We start from the raw sequence: 17,605 nt of genomic DNA on the forward strand, positions 1-17,605 counted from the left end.
CCCTTTTCTTAGATAACCCTTGCCTCGGTCAAGTTGACAGAAAACAACACCAACAAACCAAAACCAACAACTAACCAACAACCAAAACAACTAACCATCACAGGTGTGAATCAAGGAAATGCTAATAAAGGATGGTCTTCAGTTAATAATAATGTGTCAATATTAGTTCATCAATTGGGATAAACGTCTAACAGTGCTGAAAGATATCAATCATACCAGAGACTGGGTATAGGGCAGAGAGGAACTCTATCTTTTTTATTTTATTCCTGTAAATCAAAAAAGTATTCTCAACTAAAATGTTTAAGTTATGATTTAGGGGGTTATTGGGGTAAAGGGTTCTAGCAGATTCTAATACAGACAAGCCATAGGCTTTGCTCAGAGGTATTTTGGTTACTGTGAAAATTCTCATCCTGGGCAATGAATTATAATATGGGCTCTGGGGTCAATAGTGTCTTTTAACTGATTCAGTAGTAGCCTGAACACTGGAATTCATTAAGGCCTTTTGGGTAATTTAGTTGTAATTGTGTTTAAAACTTATGATACCTGTGAATTCTAATATGGTAGTCTATCCAAACTGATATTTAATATAAATGAAATGAAATGAGGTTCAGGGGGAAGTCTCAATGGGTACAATGTATTCTGTACAAGTATCAGGACTAGAATTCTGATCCCCAAAATCCACATAAAAAACTTGCAGATATGCAATACCTGGAGCTGATGGCTAGCTAGGTGAGCTGAATTCACCAGCAGGCACTGGGTTCAACCTAGAGATACTGTGTAATAGATCATATGGAGACAATCAAGGAATATAAACACTATCACCCTCTGGCTTTCACAGACCTACATATAGAGGCACAAGCATGTGCCCCTGCACAGGTAAATATGCATACACAAATGCATGCGCACCCCACATACATACCAAAGAGAAGATGAAATGAAATAGAAATGTCAACTCTACACATTTGAGTGGTCAATAGTTGCCTGTGTCTAGTGGCTCCTGCATCAGACGTTGCTGATTCTGAGCATTCCCGTGGCTACCAGTGCTAACTCAGCGATACCATGCTAAGTCAGCTCTGGACTGGGTCCCAGTAAGGACTAAAGTGATCTCCAGTTCTCAAGGGCTGTACTATAAATCACCACTAAATCACATTACCAACATATCTTGTGATGTCTATGGAGCAATACAATCGGAGATGACTCTTGAACGGATGCTTATAGATTGGATTTCTTTTATACTTTTCCTGAACTGCAACCAAGTGACCAGATGTACTCTCTCTAATCAGTCCATAACTCCTTGCATTCATGGCTGCCAACTCTAAGTTATCTAAGCACTTGCTGGAACTCTGCTTGTGTGCGTATACACACTCATCCAGTGGTGCTTTCTCTCCCAGAAGAGACTTGAGTTGGATATAAAATCTCAACCTCACACACCATTAATTACTTGCTCAGAAAAAATTGAGCAAATTCTGCTAGGTTTCCTCAAATTGCTTTTTTTAAATTAAAACAAAACCTAAACTTTATTTATGTATTCATATTCTGATTACTGACAAATACAACCACTATAAATTAAAAAAAGGTTATAAGATTATTAAAGCTCTTTTCTTGTTTTTTAAAGGAATTGCCAGCTCATGAAGTGACCAAGACAACACTCCAACACTCATGAGACAAGACATCAACACAGATATTCCATGCGAGGGACTAAAGTAAAAAAAAAAAAAAAAAAAAAAAACAAAACTAAAGCAACACATGGAATTTTGCTTTACATGATGCCTATGATAAATCCCATTGGATTAATCATAAATGTCCCACTCTGTCTTATACTATGCAGTCTGTATTTGAGCAATCAGACAATGTACTTCTTAGTTGATAGGAACCAGATACAGAACAGACTCTTGAGCAACACAAAGAAATCCCCTCATTATTTAGCAACTATTAGATTCTTCTAAGAGTCAACAGTGTAATTTCTCAAAGACAACTATGCACAGATGCAGGTAGACGCCATAAATCAAGGGCATGAGACATGGTAACATGAGTGGACAGCTGCCGCCATCCACCCTGGGCTTTCCCTAGCATGTGAACAGTTCAGAAGCACTCACGGAATCCATCAAAAATATCTCCATCGTGAATTGAATCAGAACCTTGGCTGGCAGGAGGAAAGTACAGAAATGGAAAGTCATTGACTGTCCATCGAAGACAAAGAGCTGATGTGTCTGAGAACGACAGGGTCACTTGATCTCTGTTTCCATCCCATGGGCTCATAGACATGGAGGAGGATGAGCAGGCTTCATTTCAACATTTCAAATTTCTTTTACATTTTATTTTGGCAGGGTGACAGGTCATCTCTGTGGCCAAAGGATGGTCCTTAATCATGCTGCCAAGGGTCAGGGATAAACCAGCAACCTGTGGAATGTACCTAAGGGTTAAAGCAGTTACAGTGACTCTGACTTCTAAATTCCTCTTTGGGCAACATAAACCTGTTAATCCTGACTATATGTTTCAGTTTCTGGTTTCATTAACATTACACAAAGACTCAACCTATAAGAAAAATGTAGCTTCCACAAAATGATCACTCCTCTGCATATTCTTGGTGACTGAAGCATCCTTTGTTCTAGGCTACCTTTGCAACAGTGTTGCTTTAAAATCCCAGCTAGTCAGAGACAGGACAGTCCTCATCCAAGCCCTCAGCTGATGGCCCCAAAGGCTAGTCTGACAGGGGCTGGCATCTTCTGAGGAATGTGCAAGCCATGCCTGCGTCTGCCCCAGGACACTAGCCCAGTGTCTGGGCATTTGAGCAGTTGTTCTGAGGGCTTAGGATGTTTATCCCCATAAGCAGCTGAGCTGCCTCCTGTTTCGGGAGCAGAGCAGAGGAATGCCGTGGAAGAGACCCAGGCCTCTGGCCACCCAGATTAGAGAGTTTTGTGCTGAGGTCCCTATATGGTTGTGTTAGAGTGAACGGCCAGCATCAGCCCGTCTTTGCTCCTTGTTTGGGAAGCTAGTGGGAGGGGATCAGACCAGGGGGCTATATAACCCTTCAGTGTTCAGCCTCCCGGGACACCACCCACCCAGAGTGGAGAAGCCCAGCCAGTTGCCGCTGCCTTCAGGGTAAGTAGCCCCAGCCCAGGAGGAGACTTAGAGTTTCCCCAGGCTCTGTTATCATCCAATGTAACCAGACATGGTCTGTGGGAATCTGAATGAGTCACGCGTTTTGAATTTTTGAATAAAGATTTATAGTGTTAAAATGACTGTAGCTTTTTAGCTTGCATGATTTTACATCCAAATAGGGCTCAAATAAAGCTTGATTTACTGGTAAAAAGAGATGGGGAGGAAATTAAAGTTTGTCCATGCGTGTCATGTGTAAAATCTGTTTACACTGAATCGACTGCTCTGATCCCGCAGCCTGCTGTAGGGGTGGAGTCTAGCAGTATATGGTAAATTATATGTTTGTTTCTACTTAGGCATTGAAAACTTTTGGACTTATCTGTGGTTCTGATTTAGTATGAGGACTTTACATCTGACTGTATTTAGTGCAGCGGAGGTAACTGGAAGAGGATGTCAGGAGGGACCTGGGGTAGCTGCCTGCTCTCTGATGTTGGCTGAAGAGATGCATTGCTTTTGGGTTTCCGGGGCTCTAACCAAGGGTTGAAAATGTGTATCTTGTGAGTGTACTGGTGCCCTTACAATTCAGACCTATGTCCTTGGTCATTTGCAGCATAGCATGGCTTTTCTACTTTCTGTAAAGAAAAGACAGAAGTGTATCAGTCACGGGAGATCTGATTTACATTTCTCTGCCTTAAGTGTCCCTCGGCCCCTTAAGCTGAGTCTCTGTGGAGCCAGTCTTGCCGCCCCAGGTTGTAAGTCAGAAGGCTGGGTAGCTTCAGCAGGGAATGGAGTTTTCTCGATAAGATTTTCTTCCTGTTTTGTGATTCATGACTAAATATGGTTTGCGTTTTGAGACTCACAAGCTGGGAAAAGGGTACTGTCCTTTCTTCCTCCCCTCCCCTCCCTCTAACAATTCCTTTTTGGCACAAGATGAGCTCCACTGTGTTGCACCAAACTCCAGGGTCTGGGTGCAATTCCAAAAGGGGACGCTGGAGCGCAGTGGGTTTTACCTAATTAGGAAATGCTCTCTGCTTCAAACTGAGCTGCCCATTCAGGTTAGATAAGAGTTGCAAACCCCAGCTGCAGCTTCCTCTGGAAACACACAGACTTCTTCTCCACTGACAATGCTCCTTTCAGAGCTTATTAAGACAAATTTTCTTAATATTTTTGATATTTTTGGTGAAATAGAAATACGTCTTTACTGAATTTAACAGTATTTTCCCCCTGCATTCTTTTTAACCAGGTAGCTTATTTTTCTGAATATACTAAAGCACAACCTTAAGTCATTCTGCCCAACAAATAGTTTGTGTGGTTTATCCTCCCGCATTTTCAGAGGGCATCCTAATTCCAAGTGGCTTATCCCATTTGCAGCCCTGATGCTAAGTGTGGGAAGCAGGCTTAGTGTAAGCACAGACCTTCCCCTGGTCCTTTGCTAATTTCTGCCTCTGCTGGTCACCTGGTTTCTGTGCCTCCTTGTGGCTTGAAACTTCCTTCTGAGTCCTTATCATCCACTGGAAAGGAAGCTAAATATAATTCAGTGTCTGAAAGGAAAGGCATAGTGGAGAGAGAAAAGAGCAAACTGCCAAAGAATCCCATTTTTTTCCATTCTTGTGAGGGGAACCTACACATGGAAGATTTCACTCTGATCTTGGGGCTAGGATTGAAAGGAAACCAAGATCCCAAACAGAATCTCTGGGTAAGGATACTAGTTACATGATGATATCCACTCACAATGCTTGTACAACACTCTGGATGTCCTCTGAAGCTGTCAAAAATCCAAGCTTAAATGACAATTATTTAAAATGTTGTTTAAAACCCAAAGGAATATATGCTCGGTTAATCAAGTTTAGAAGAAGATACACCAGAACTCAGGGAAGAAAAAAAATCTACAAAACCCAATGCTTGCCACTTCAAAAGAACCCCAGTAAATATTTTGGAGTGAATAAATAAACTTTGGGGGTGGGAGGAACTAGTCACATTTTATTAAAGCCATATTATGTTTCCTTCCATAACTTATCAGTCTTAAGCAAGAATAGCTGCCAGTATCCTATTGGATTTTCAGCTTAAATTAATTCTGAATAGACTAAATTAATTTAGTGACTTTAATTAATAAAGAAATGTTGTAACTCCTAACATTTCAAACACCCTATTTGAAAATTTCAACCCAAGTTTCTATATTAGACTAGCTCTTGCAAGCCTTAACCTTGTCATCCTCCTGCCCCAGCCTTCCCAAGTGCTAGAATCACAGGTGTGCGTCACCACACTCAGCCTTGATTCATGTTTAATGCCTCCCTGGTCCACAAGTTTTTAGAGACAAACATTTCTCTTTTAAACACTTAAAATGAGCATATATTTTAACATTTTCAAATTCTCACATGCTGCTCATTTTTCAAAAATCTACCTTTTTGGGGGAGAATGTTCATTTTGGAAAAAAAAGTGAATTTTGTTCTGTATAGACAGGAAAAAAAAAAAAAAAACCCTGAACAGTTATTTAACATGTGCTAATCAACCTGTCCCTATAGAACTCTGTTCTCTACTCCGGACCTCTCATCTGTGCTCTGCGGTCTATTCACACCCTAATTCTCTCTCTAGCTCGCGAGTATTATAAGAGCCTATGACACTCCTGCTCTTCGTGCTGAGGGCCTGTGGTGTTAACCTGGAAGTCAGGGTTTCAGCTCACCAAAGGCTTTGCAGCCTAGTGAAAGCATTTCAAGATAAAGACTGTTAGCTGAGATCTGGGGAGAGCCTCCAGCTAAAGTAACACAACGGGACCAAGGACCCTGTCTGTGGGTGGGAGTGATGGTAGGCTCTAGTCAAATGCCTGCACCGCACACGTTTCTTCCTATCTATCTCTGCAGAGCCCCGAGAAGCTTCTCCAGCTATGTGTGAAGAGGAAGACAGCACAGCTCTGGTGTGCGACAATGGCTCTGGGCTCTGTAAGGCCGGCTTCGCTGGTGATGATGCGCCCAGGGCTGTTTTCCCATCTATCGTGGGACGTCCCAGACATCAGGTGAGCCAGAATTCACCTTAAACACAGAGAGGACTGGACTGTAGGCTAGATCCTTCCCTGTTTACACATATCCAACAATTGTGCATTGCTTTCTACCCAGAGTTTACAAAACTTTGTGAAAAATCTTTGATAGTCTAGGATATAACCTAGTGGTACCAGGTGCTCACGTGCTTGGGTGTGTTCATACACACACATCACACTGGTGAAAATTAATACTGAGGAATAAATGCCAATTTCACGTATCAGGCAGAAAGATTACATGGTCACAGCCATTATGATCATTTTTCTCATTAGAGTACCAGCAGCGGCTGTGGTTATTATAATCTGTCTCTATGTACACCATTACCATTTGGGGGGAAGAAACTAAGACAAAGAAAGCCTTGGTTGGCTACTCAGCCTCAGAGAGTTTGGTATTAGATGAAAGGCATCACTGTTATTAAATGTAACTTGCCAGCTGTTACAGAAGTCATCAATTCCCACGGTTTGGGAAAGCGCTGACTGGTGGTATGTTGAACCGTTTTAGGGAGTGATGGTGGGAATGGGACAAAAAGACAGTTACGTCGGGGACGAAGCACAGAGCAAGAGAGGGATCCTGACCCTGAAGTATCCGATAGAACATGGCATCATCACCAACTGGGACGACATGGAAAAGGTACCATCCTGGGGAATCGGAGCAGCGGCACGGCTGCAAACGCAGCTGGCTATCTTTGCTCAAGTGCCTCACTATTTGTTAATATTTAACTTGGATTGTTATGGGAAAAAAAATCTTGACTTATTTCTTTTTTAAAATAAATCCTTCGCTGATTGGTATTTATAAACTGATTGTTGGGAGACAGTTCCGTAGGTGAGAGAAGCCCTTTGTTACTGCGGGACAGATTCTCTCTCAAACCCACGGGACTGACCTCTGAGGACAGGCATCCCCAGGGCACAAGCTGTCCAGAGGTAGAAATCTGGGAAAGCCTTAGCCAGCCCATTCTTGAGGGTTTATTACTATTATTCTTATTGATTTCCCATAAGCAGTTTTCTTAATGGTCACCATTGAAAAGAGACCACTGTGTAATTGATAAATTCCCAAATGACTTTGAACATTCTGAAGTACAATTGTGACTAAGGTTTTAAATGAAAACTCTTAAATTCTCTTTCTCTGCCACAGTAAGACCTTTATTCCCAGAGCACTGTGGAAGAGCCAGTGGAAAAAAAGAGTCAAACCCAAGGATTATGAAGCTTATTTTTAGGCATTTTAGAAACACTAGTGACAGGAAAAGAAAGCAAAGGACCAATTAGAAGCTGACACTTTTTTTAATGCAATGGGACATAACTGCAACATCTGGTTTTTATTTATCTGCCTATTAGCTTTTTGTATCTTCCCAAACACACACACTCACACATACACACACACACACACACACACACACACAGTAGCATGCATCATTTAAAAATAAAACCAACACATACCACTACTAAAATGTATTGGTGATTAAGCTTAAACATTTCTCCCTGTGCAAGGGCTGCCCACCCTTGCCTTTACTCAGCCTGACTGTGGGCTTGGTGTAGCTGTAGTTTTCATCCTGGAGAGGGCAGCAACATGGGGGAAGGGGGGGAAGGGGGGTCACTGTGGGGGGAGGGGCTCTCCATGGAGCCCATGGCATCCCTTCATGGATGATCCCAGAAATGGAGAGAGGAGAGAGAGAGAGAGAGAGAGAGAGAGAGAGAGAGAGAGAGAGAGAGAGACAGACAGACAGAGACAGAGAGACAGAGGTTCCTACCTTCTAGCATTTAAATTCAAAGCATACTCTGAAGAAAAGTAACGAAGGAGGGAGTGGGGTTTTAAAGCTTGTTTCGGGGTAGCCACAGTGTAGATGGCTGACTAGGGTTAGTGAGCACTCTCTGTTTTCCTATATTTTTTTACAGAGTAGGGTGTTTATCGTTTTTTGGACGGAATAAGATGAAGAGGTTAAGGATGAGTTGCTCACTCATCTTTACTGTGATGAGGAATTATGAAGATGGTTTTCCCAACTGCTCAGTTCTTCTCTTTCTTCATCTAACCCTTCCCCCACCCCCTCTTCCCCCCCACCCCCTCAAGTGACAGGATTGGCAGGTGTTCTCTTTGTTTGCTGGAAACCACAAAAACAAAACCGAGAAACTGGAAACTGGACAAAGCCGTTGCAGTTGGTTTTACTTTGGTTAGTTTGTAAACTGTCATTAGCGATCTTTATTTACTTCTGGTGAGTCTCATATTCCTGAGGCTGGTGGACAGCAGCCCTTCTGGCTCTTCTGTAAAAGGGGAATTATTTAAGCCCCTTTCGTCACAATGGGTTCTTTCTGACATTCAGGGATTAAAGAGGTTGCACAGCTATAAAGCCAACACACTTTTGTCCAAAATGCATTCATACAGTACACACAGGTGGATATGGGCTTTAGGGGGGCCTTCTCCCCAGCTGCATACACCCATCTCCCACCCACCCCCACATCAACACAAACAGCCAAGAGCACTCTCTAGAAGCATCTAGAATCATTAAAGATGGCAAGTAGGTTTTCAGGCACGCCTCATTCATTTACAGGTATGGTCATTTGTCCTTTTATGCATTACACTAATTCAGCTTCCCATGAATGAACTAAGGTGAAGCCATGCGGGAAGAAGATGTGCCCAATGAGTGGAAGTGTCTATTCTAGCCCAGACACTGGGCTAAGGACTCACTCTAGTATCATTTTCTGTAATTCACACAAAGAACCTGTAACATATATACTAGTTATTCTCTCCTTCTGTTATCAACAGGGGAGACTAGAGACAAAAACAAACAAACAAACAAACAAACAAAAACTGTGAACGTGCTAGCTCACAACAGGAAGTTGTAACAGAAACTTTGACATTCCTGCTGAGGAACAGGAAGTTGACTACAGACCCTATGTCCTTGACCACTGCACCATCCCACCACACAGCTGCTGAATCCCTCAGCAGATACACATACAGTCTTGTGTATGGTGTTCACATTCTCTGGGCTCCTGCATCTGTACAGATGAGGTCTTGTGTATTTCGTCTGGTTCTAGTTTTGTCCTGCACATCCCGGCCCCTTTCCAGGACCTTCCGTGCCCCACAAGGGCTTATTGCCATGTTCCTCTCTATCCTGTTCTCTAGATCTGGCACCACTCCTTCTATAACGAGCTTCGAGTGGCCCCTGAAGAGCATCCGACCTTGCTGACAGAGGCGCCGCTGAACCCCAAGGCCAACCGGGAGAAGATGACCCAGGTAAATATTTGCGCCAGGATCTAACCCTGCTGAATTTGGGGCAAGCAGGACAACATTGCAGCACAACAGGCAGACGTCAGGTCTGAACTGGCAGTTTGCCAACAGACTGTCCTGGAAACCCCAAAGCCCAGCGATCCAGACAGTGCTCCCACCCAGTGCACAAAAACTACATCATTTTGTCCCAAAGGGCAAGAAAAAAAAAGTGTAAAGGTTTAATTAAGATTGGGGTTAACACTCTGGAAAGCAGTCTGGCGGTTCCTCCGAAAACTGGGCACCTCACTTCCAGAAGATCCTGCTATACCACTCCTGGGCATATACCCAGAGGATTCCCCACCATGTAATAAGGATACATGCTCTACTATGTTCATAGCAGCCCTATTTATAATTGCCAGATGCTGGAAAGAGCCCAGGTATCCCTCAACAGAAGAGTGGATACAAAAAATGTGGTATATCTACACAATGGAGTACTATTCAGCCATTAGAAACAATGAATTCATGAAATTCTTAGGCAAATGGATGGAGCTAGAGAACATCATACTAAGTGAGGTAACCCAGACTCAAAAGGTGAATCATGGTATGCACTCACTAATAAGTGGTTATTAACCTAGAAAACTGGAATACCCAAAACATAATCCACACATCAAATGAGATACAAGAAGAAAGCAGGAGTGGTCCCTGGTTCTCGAAAGACTCAGTGAAACAGTATTTGGCAAAACCAGAACGGGGAACTGGGAAGGGGTGGGAGGGAGGACAGGGGAAGAGAAGGGGGCTTACGGGACTTTCGGGGAGTGGGGGGGGGGCTAGAAAAGGGGAAATCATTTGAAATGTAAATAAATTATATCGAATAAAAAAATTAATTGTTTAAAAAAAAAAGATTGGGGTTAAAAACTTCTCATAAGTCATTCAAAATGCAGGATAATATAGTCAGAACTGAATCTGTTACTTATCAGTTACCGAAAGCCACTACTTTCCTTAGGGCCCTAGCTTCTTTGTTGGGAATATCAATATTATTATTGTTCAAGGATAGATGTGTAGGCTAATGATGCCAAAATGATATGTATCATGGAGCACGGTATAGTAAATATTCAACAAGGAGGAGCAGCCACCGTCACTATTATCTATGTGAATCCCAAGACCATACAGCAAGGGAATGTCCAGTGAACCAGCTACACTGAGTTCTGATACGGATGAAGCAGTAAATGATAGCATCTAACGTCAGTTCCACACAGGCCCTGCTCACACACAGGGTGTTGCAAGTGCACTCTAACTCCTCGTGATTGAAAGCAGGAACTATCATCCCAACTAACTCAGTGATGAAGTTAAGGCCCAGATGCACAAAGTGATTCTCCCAAAGCCACTAGTTAGGAGTGGCAATGCCTAGAGTTGACCCACGAACTTTCCCCTTGAGGAATAGTGAATGCACACAGCCCAGGGCCCCCTCCTTGGAAGAGCATTTGGCATGCTCTCCAGCATAGCAGCTGTTCTGGGTAGTGATTAGCATCTTGGAAATTGTGTGAAGGTGGAGAAATGACTGAGAACTATGGATTTTTTTTTTTAGCAAATATCATACATTCCTTCTGGTTTGTAAACTAGAGAGTTATTAAAATGCAGGCTGGGGACATCTTCTGATATAAGAGGGATCTAGGGAGCTCCAGTTTTAATCTTGTCCCTGAATTCCATGGGCTAATGAAGTGACATTTATAAGTAGCCCTCTACTCCATAATATATGTCTTATCTGCCAGGATCATAGATAGCATCTCCCACTACAGCTGTGGGGTAGAGTCTGGTTTCAGGGCTAGCACTGACCCCAAACTGCATAAAACCATGGAAAAGATCAAACGGAACCATAGATAGATCATTCAACCAGGGTTATTTCCAAAAATCTCAGCATTGGTTGTTTCTTGACAACCCTTGGATTTTATCTTTTCTTTTGTCTTTGATATAGTTGATACCTCTTAGACACTCTCTAAGAGCTTAGGCCAAAAACCCTTCTCCCTTTACATCTGAGAAATAAAGAAAAAATGAGCACCGTAGTGAATACTGTCCTATTTAGTTCAGGACCAAGACTAGGACCTAGCTAGTCTTGGTCCTGAACTAGATACAACAGAATTCACTACAGTTTTCACCTACAGGGTCCACTGGCTCCTCCCCCTCCCATCACATTACCAGAGTGATGGTTGACTATTGCCAGCACCTTCACCTTTCTTTGTCATGTGACCAGAGCTGCCTTGGCCTTTTTTTTTTTTTTTCCCTTGCAGGGTCTGAATCAGATAGTGTGTGTGTGTGTGTGTGTGTGTGTGTGTGTGCGTGTGCTCTTAAGTGTTCTATTATGTAAGACTGGCAGTACCTTTACCTAACCTTTTGGATTCTCTTGCAGATCATGTTTGAGACCTTCAATGTCCCTGCCATGTATGTGGCTATTCAGGCTGTGCTGTCCCTCTACGCCTCTGGACGTACAACTGGTAGGTAGCCAGGGGAAAGGAAGCCTTGATCCAATGAATCCATCAGAAAGTGTGAGATCTGATGGTTACAACCTGTGGGTTGTGACGATTGACAAGTGAATTGAAGCACACAGAGATGGCCGCTGTCTGAAAGAAAAAGAAAAAAGAAAGCCCTCACCTTTTCAAAACCAGCCCTGACCTCACCTCACTTCTGTCCTTCTCCAGCAATACATTTTTAATGGGTTCTCCCTCTTCTTTCTGTCTCCCTCTACCTCTTACCTATCCCGTAGAATACATTCTTTCTTTCTTTGATATAAGGCTCTTAGGAATCACTGTTCCTCTCAGTCCCAGTGTGAGAGAACGGAAAGTTAACTGTGTACCAGCTGCTGCGGTGACTTACAGCATGCTTAACTCATCCCCCAGGCATTGTGCTGGACTCTGGAGATGGTGTGACTCACAACGTGCCTATCTACGAGGGCTATGCCCTGCCTCACGCCATCATGCGTCTGGACTTGGCTGGCCGAGATCTCACCGACTACCTCATGAAGATCCTGACTGAGAGGGGCTATTCCTTCGTGACTACTGGTGAGGCACCGGGGGTAGTGGAGGGAAGAGGATGGAAGACACTATGCTGCTCTCTGTAACTTAGTTGAAGGAGTGCTGTAGCCATGAGAGGAGGCTTAGCTGATACAACCATTGGCTACGCCAGCCTTACAATATGAGGTCAATTCCTGAGCCCACAGCGAAAGGAAAGAACTGACAGCCGAGAGTTGTCTTCTGATGTCCACGCACGTGCACCTGAAATGTGCACATACACATCTGCAAACACATATAAACACACACACACACACACACGCGCACACAAACACAAACACACACACACATGCACACACTCATATGCACACCCAGATGAACACACATGCATGCACATACAAATAATAATAATAAGCTAAAATTTAAAAATAAAAATAAATAAAAAAGAGTTGGTGTGTTGGAGATTTAGGCAACAGTAAAGCCCAACTCCAATACACAGAGAAAGCTTAGCTTTTCTTGCTTTGTGATGATAAAGTTATTACAGTTTCTTTGAGAGTAGCTGTGGACATCAGTGTAGGCGGAAGGTCAGAGTGGAAAATCATTTTTGTTTATGCTGCTAGAGATCAGATCCAGGGTTTTGTATTAGCTAGCCAAGCCCTCTATCACCCGGTTACATCCACATAACTACTTGGATAATATTTGATTTCTTCATTTACAAAATAGAAGAGAAATTGTAAGATAGAGAGAGGTGTAGTTGGCACCTTTCCCATCTCTCTCCTTCCATATCACTGGATCTGGAGCTGTAGCATCTGCTTCATTTTGAAAAGTAAAAAACAAACAAACAAACAAACAAAAAAACAAAAACAAAAACAAAAAAAAAGTGTCAATGATCAAGCTGGATCTATCTGGGCAGGGCAGCAAAGATCCTTCAGGCATTTTGAAAACTTTGAGTCTTCTGAGGAGCTGGTTCAGCAGAAAAGTGACATAGGACAGGCAGAGTTTTGCACCTGTATCAACCCTAATGTGTGCCACGTTTGTAATGTGTTTGACAGCTGAGCGTGAGATTGTCCGTGACATCAAGGAGAAGCTGTGCTATGTCGCTCTGGACTTTGAAAATGAGATGGCCACTGCTGCCTCCTCTTCTTCCCTGGAGAAGAGCTATGAACTGCCTGACGGGCAGGTGATCACCATCGGGAACGAACGCTTCCGCTGCCCAGAGACCCTCTTCCAGCCATCTTTCATTGGTAGGCAATGGACAGTGGGGTCTCCCTGTTCTGTACCCAGACAAGCCTCTGCTATCAGTGCCCATTAGCAGGTGGAAATGAACCAGGGATTCAGAAACAGAGGCAGTTCTAAAGCAGGGACGGTGTCACATTTTTCAAAATGAGAAGACACAGGGAGCCATGGAAAACTTAGTTGACTCTTAGAGTCAAGACAGATGCATTCTTGGCACATAATGCAAAGGTTAAACGTTATCTACCTTTAGGATACAGTGGAGTGCTGGAGTGTTTGGGGAAGATGATCTGAGTGCTGGGAGTTTGGAGTTGCTGAGGGGGAAGGAAAAGAGAACATTGCCATGGCAGCGTCAGCAGGGTCTGCAGAGGCATCCTTTTTGCAGTCTGGGAGCCTGGGCTTGAAACTTTGTTCTATTTTCACGATCTTGAGAGCATCACTAAACCTTTCCGAGATCCAGGTTCTTCATACTAGGATAGTTGGAAGGTTTATAGCAGAGTTGTGTAGTGCCCTCAGCACAGTGCCTGTCCAAAACAAGCATTCAACTGCCAGCAATTAATAATTAGCTGGTGGCATTGCTGTTAAACCGACATCACAATGCTAAGAAGGCTGAGGGGGCCATCTAGCGGTTTATTTTAAAAAGCCTGAGTCAGAAGTCAACAAGAAACTCAGCCCCTCGCCCCTATCCCTTAAAAAAAATAGTCTGTACAAAGATTGCATTAAAAAAGCATCTTTGGCAGCTGGGCATGGTACTACATGCCTTTAATCCCAGTACTAGGGAAGCACAGGCAGGCAAATATCTTTGAGTTTGAGGCCAGTTTGTTCTATATAGCAAGTTCCAGCCCAGGCAAAGATACATAGGGGAACCTGAGTTTAAAACAAAAACCGAAACTGAAAATAAACAAAATAAATTTATCCAAGTAGGAGAGACACTTCGCTGACAGTTGCACCATTCAATCTTGGCTGTTGGGGATACAAAGTAACAGCTGCAGAGAGATGAGAGAGCTCTGGTCCACTGCTCTGGCCCTGCCTCTTCCCCGGCATCTGAAGGCCTGCTCCTTACTCAAGCGAATTATACCGGAATGTCTATCTAGACACTGGTGTTACCATGTTGCAATCTCACCCCTGGAAGTGCTGCAGCTGAACCTCCTCCTTTAGACAAGAGGCAGGAGGATTTTATGAAGTGTAAAAAGGCCCTTTGGTCTCTCAAATGGCAGTTTCTAGTTCTCGATGACTGCCAGCCTCACACAAGAGAAGATCACTTAGTTGGGACAAGATTTTCCACGTTCAGCCTGAGTTTTACCCAGCATCCACGGATCATGACGTGTGTCTCTTTTCCAGGGATGGAATCAGCGGGCATCCATGAAACCACCTATAACAGCATCATGAAGTGTGATATTGACATCAGGAAGGATCTCTATGCTAACAACGTCCTCTCAGGGGGCACCACCATGTATCCAGGCATTGCTGATAGGATGCAGAAGGAGATCACAGCCCTGGCTCCCAGCACCATGAAGATCAAGGTAGCATCCTAAGACCCTCTGACTCAGGAAGCAGCAGAAGGGGGAATTTCTAGAGCAGCCATGAGCATTTGAGGCAGTTTAACAAGCTCTCTGTTCTCTGGGAATGAGGCCAAGGCGTCAGTGGGTTAGACTTAAAACACTTAAACCAGGCCTGGAGGAGTCCTGTCCTGAGGTCTGTATGGAGAGAGTGAGCCACTGTTTCCTGGAGAGCCTGTGTTCTTTTAATGCATGTCAGAAGAGCTAAAATCCCCCTCCCTCCATCCCTAGCTGAGCATGCTGCCAACCCTACTTATTTGGGTTTTGAGAAGAGACACGCTGCATCTAGCAGGACTTAGGCAAGTCTCAATTCTCCAAACTTTACTTCTGAAGTGGAAATGAATGTGAAACTCAGGGGTTCAGTTTGGTTAGAGAACACAGACACTCAGTAAAAGCTGGGGACACCAAGATGATACATTCAGCTAATGAAATGAGTCTGGGTGAGGTCGGGAAGTCTCTGCACTATTTGTGCAATGTTCTGGAAATCTAAAATTATCACCAAACCCCCTCACCACGGGAAAACAAAAATGTGTAGCTTCAAAGCAAAACTCCTGAGGGACCGTTTTGAAATTAAGCCTGGTATGGTATCGACACAGCCACTAGTGAGCATCACCGACAGTCCCCTGAGCCAGTATCTTTGTCTGCAACCCGGGCATCACTGGATACCTGCCCTTCAGAATTATAGGAATCAAGGAAGCCAGAACCTGCAAAACCCTTGGCACAGGGCCAACCCCATGAGAACTTGGTGACTGAGAAAGATTAAATGTTGAACCAGAGCTTGCAGATAGACAGAAAGTAACCCTCCCCCATCCCCCCCAGTCCCCCTAACTGCCCAGGCACTTCATTCACTAGAGCATCCTCTGCTACTCAAGACTCTAAGACCAGAGTGGGATTTGCTGTGGCTCAGCTCTATGTTTGAGTTGTTGCAACAGAAAAAAACCCTTGCCTGATACACTGCAGTCTGCCTAAGCCATTCACTTGTCCAAAACAAAATCAAAACAAAACAGAAACTGAGCATATCAGGTATGTAAGGTCTGCACTCTGAATAAGGCCAGTCACGACAGGGAATACTCCGAGCCCTCTGGGTTGGGTGGGGTTTATGGTCAAGATTTCAGAAAGCGGTGTCCAGTTTAATCAGGTGGAAGATTACTTGCACAGTCAGTTCAGGAGCAATCATCTCTGCACACACTAGGACTTCTATAGAAAGTGCAACTCCTGCTGAGCTAGCTCCTAGGCTAAGCTCTGGGATTAGAGATTCTGTCAGGGTGTTTACAAAGGGGTCCCATAGGCTCTGGGGCCAGTGTGAGTTTGTCCAATGAAGGGATAAAGGAATTAGGGATGGCTTGGCATAGATTAAATGAGGAAAAAAACAGAAAAAACGATGAGCTCACTTGGGAAATACTCCAGCTTCTTCAAACCCATCCCCTCACTGAGAAGAATATCCTTGTTTTCCAGGAAGGACCAGCATAAGGCACTTCTGCCAGGCACTAATGTTCTCCCTCTCTTACCCTGACAGATCATCGCCCCTCCAGAACGCAAGTACTCTGTCTGGATCGGCGGCTCCATCCTGGCGTCTCTCTCCACCTTCCAGCAGATGTGGATCAGCAAACAGGAATACGACGAAGCTGGCCCCTCCATCGTCCACCGCAAATGCTTCTAAGTCACCCCCTGCTCTGTCTCTAGCACACAACTGTGAATGTTTTGTGGATCAGCGCCTTCAGTTCCTTTTCAAATCATTCCTATCCAAAGCTTTGATGTGTTACTCGTGTTTTTTAATAAATCAGACATGTGCTACCCCCTTAACTTCTAGCCCTGGCCTGTCTACATGGATTCAGTTATTGGTTAGGAAAGAATCATTTATTATAGGGTGGCTCTCTTTAGAGGTCAGGAAAGGATGTGACACAATTAGAACAATACATTTCTAGACAACACACACATATATATCATTTCAACAGAGGAAGGCCCACTTAAATAATGTAAACAGGGTGCATTTGAGAGTGCATAGGACATGTATAGATTACATATAATAATATATATTAGTACCAATAAAATATACACTGACTTCACAGTTTGAGTGACTATTTACTTTATACATATAGGTAACCAGCAAGGTAAAAACAAGTCTACATGTATTTAAAATTGGGCAAACAATATGGTTTTATTAAAATTACACCTTTTGTATTAAGGCATACACATATGCATGGACATGCATGTGTGACTTTTAATTTGCATCAAGCCTTGAGTATTATTTAACATTCATCAAACTTGGCATATTTAAGAAAGTGTAATTTTTTTTTTTAGTTTGTTTTTAAAAAGAACACACTTTTTTAAAACCTAAGAAACTGCTTTAAAAGTCTCACTACACACCTGGATCCTTGCTTCCTCTTTCTTTGGACAATATCTGAGAAAAGAAAACCACAGTAGATGTATTTACAGTAAACGGAGGGGGAAACGGCAGAACTCTCCAAGGACTGGTGACACC

The 17,605-nt window shown here is 43.4% G+C and overlaps 1 protein-coding gene across 1 annotated transcript; it reads left to right on the plus strand.

Annotated features, from left to right (window-relative positions):
* Window positions 1–2,996: 2,996 nt before the first annotated feature.
* Window positions 2,997–16,926, plus strand: Acta2 (actin alpha 2, smooth muscle). Its single transcript, XM_052187083.1, has 9 exons — window positions 2,997–3,102; window positions 5,958–6,109; window positions 6,633–6,761; window positions 9,246–9,356; window positions 11,734–11,818; window positions 12,221–12,382; window positions 13,384–13,575; window positions 14,906–15,087; window positions 16,640–16,926. The coding sequence occupies exons 2-9, from the start codon at window positions 5,981–5,983 to the stop codon at window positions 16,781–16,783; spliced, it is 1,134 nt and encodes a 377-aa protein (XP_052043043.1). The 5' UTR covers window positions 2,997–3,102; window positions 5,958–5,980; the 3' UTR covers window positions 16,784–16,926.
* Window positions 16,927–17,605: the final 679 nt, after the last annotated feature.

The sequence above is a fragment of the Apodemus sylvaticus genome, chromosome 1 (genome assembly GCF_947179515.1).
Source record: "Apodemus sylvaticus chromosome 1, mApoSyl1.1, whole genome shotgun sequence".
Taxonomy (NCBI): Eukaryota; Metazoa; Chordata; class Mammalia; order Rodentia; family Muridae; genus Apodemus; species Apodemus sylvaticus.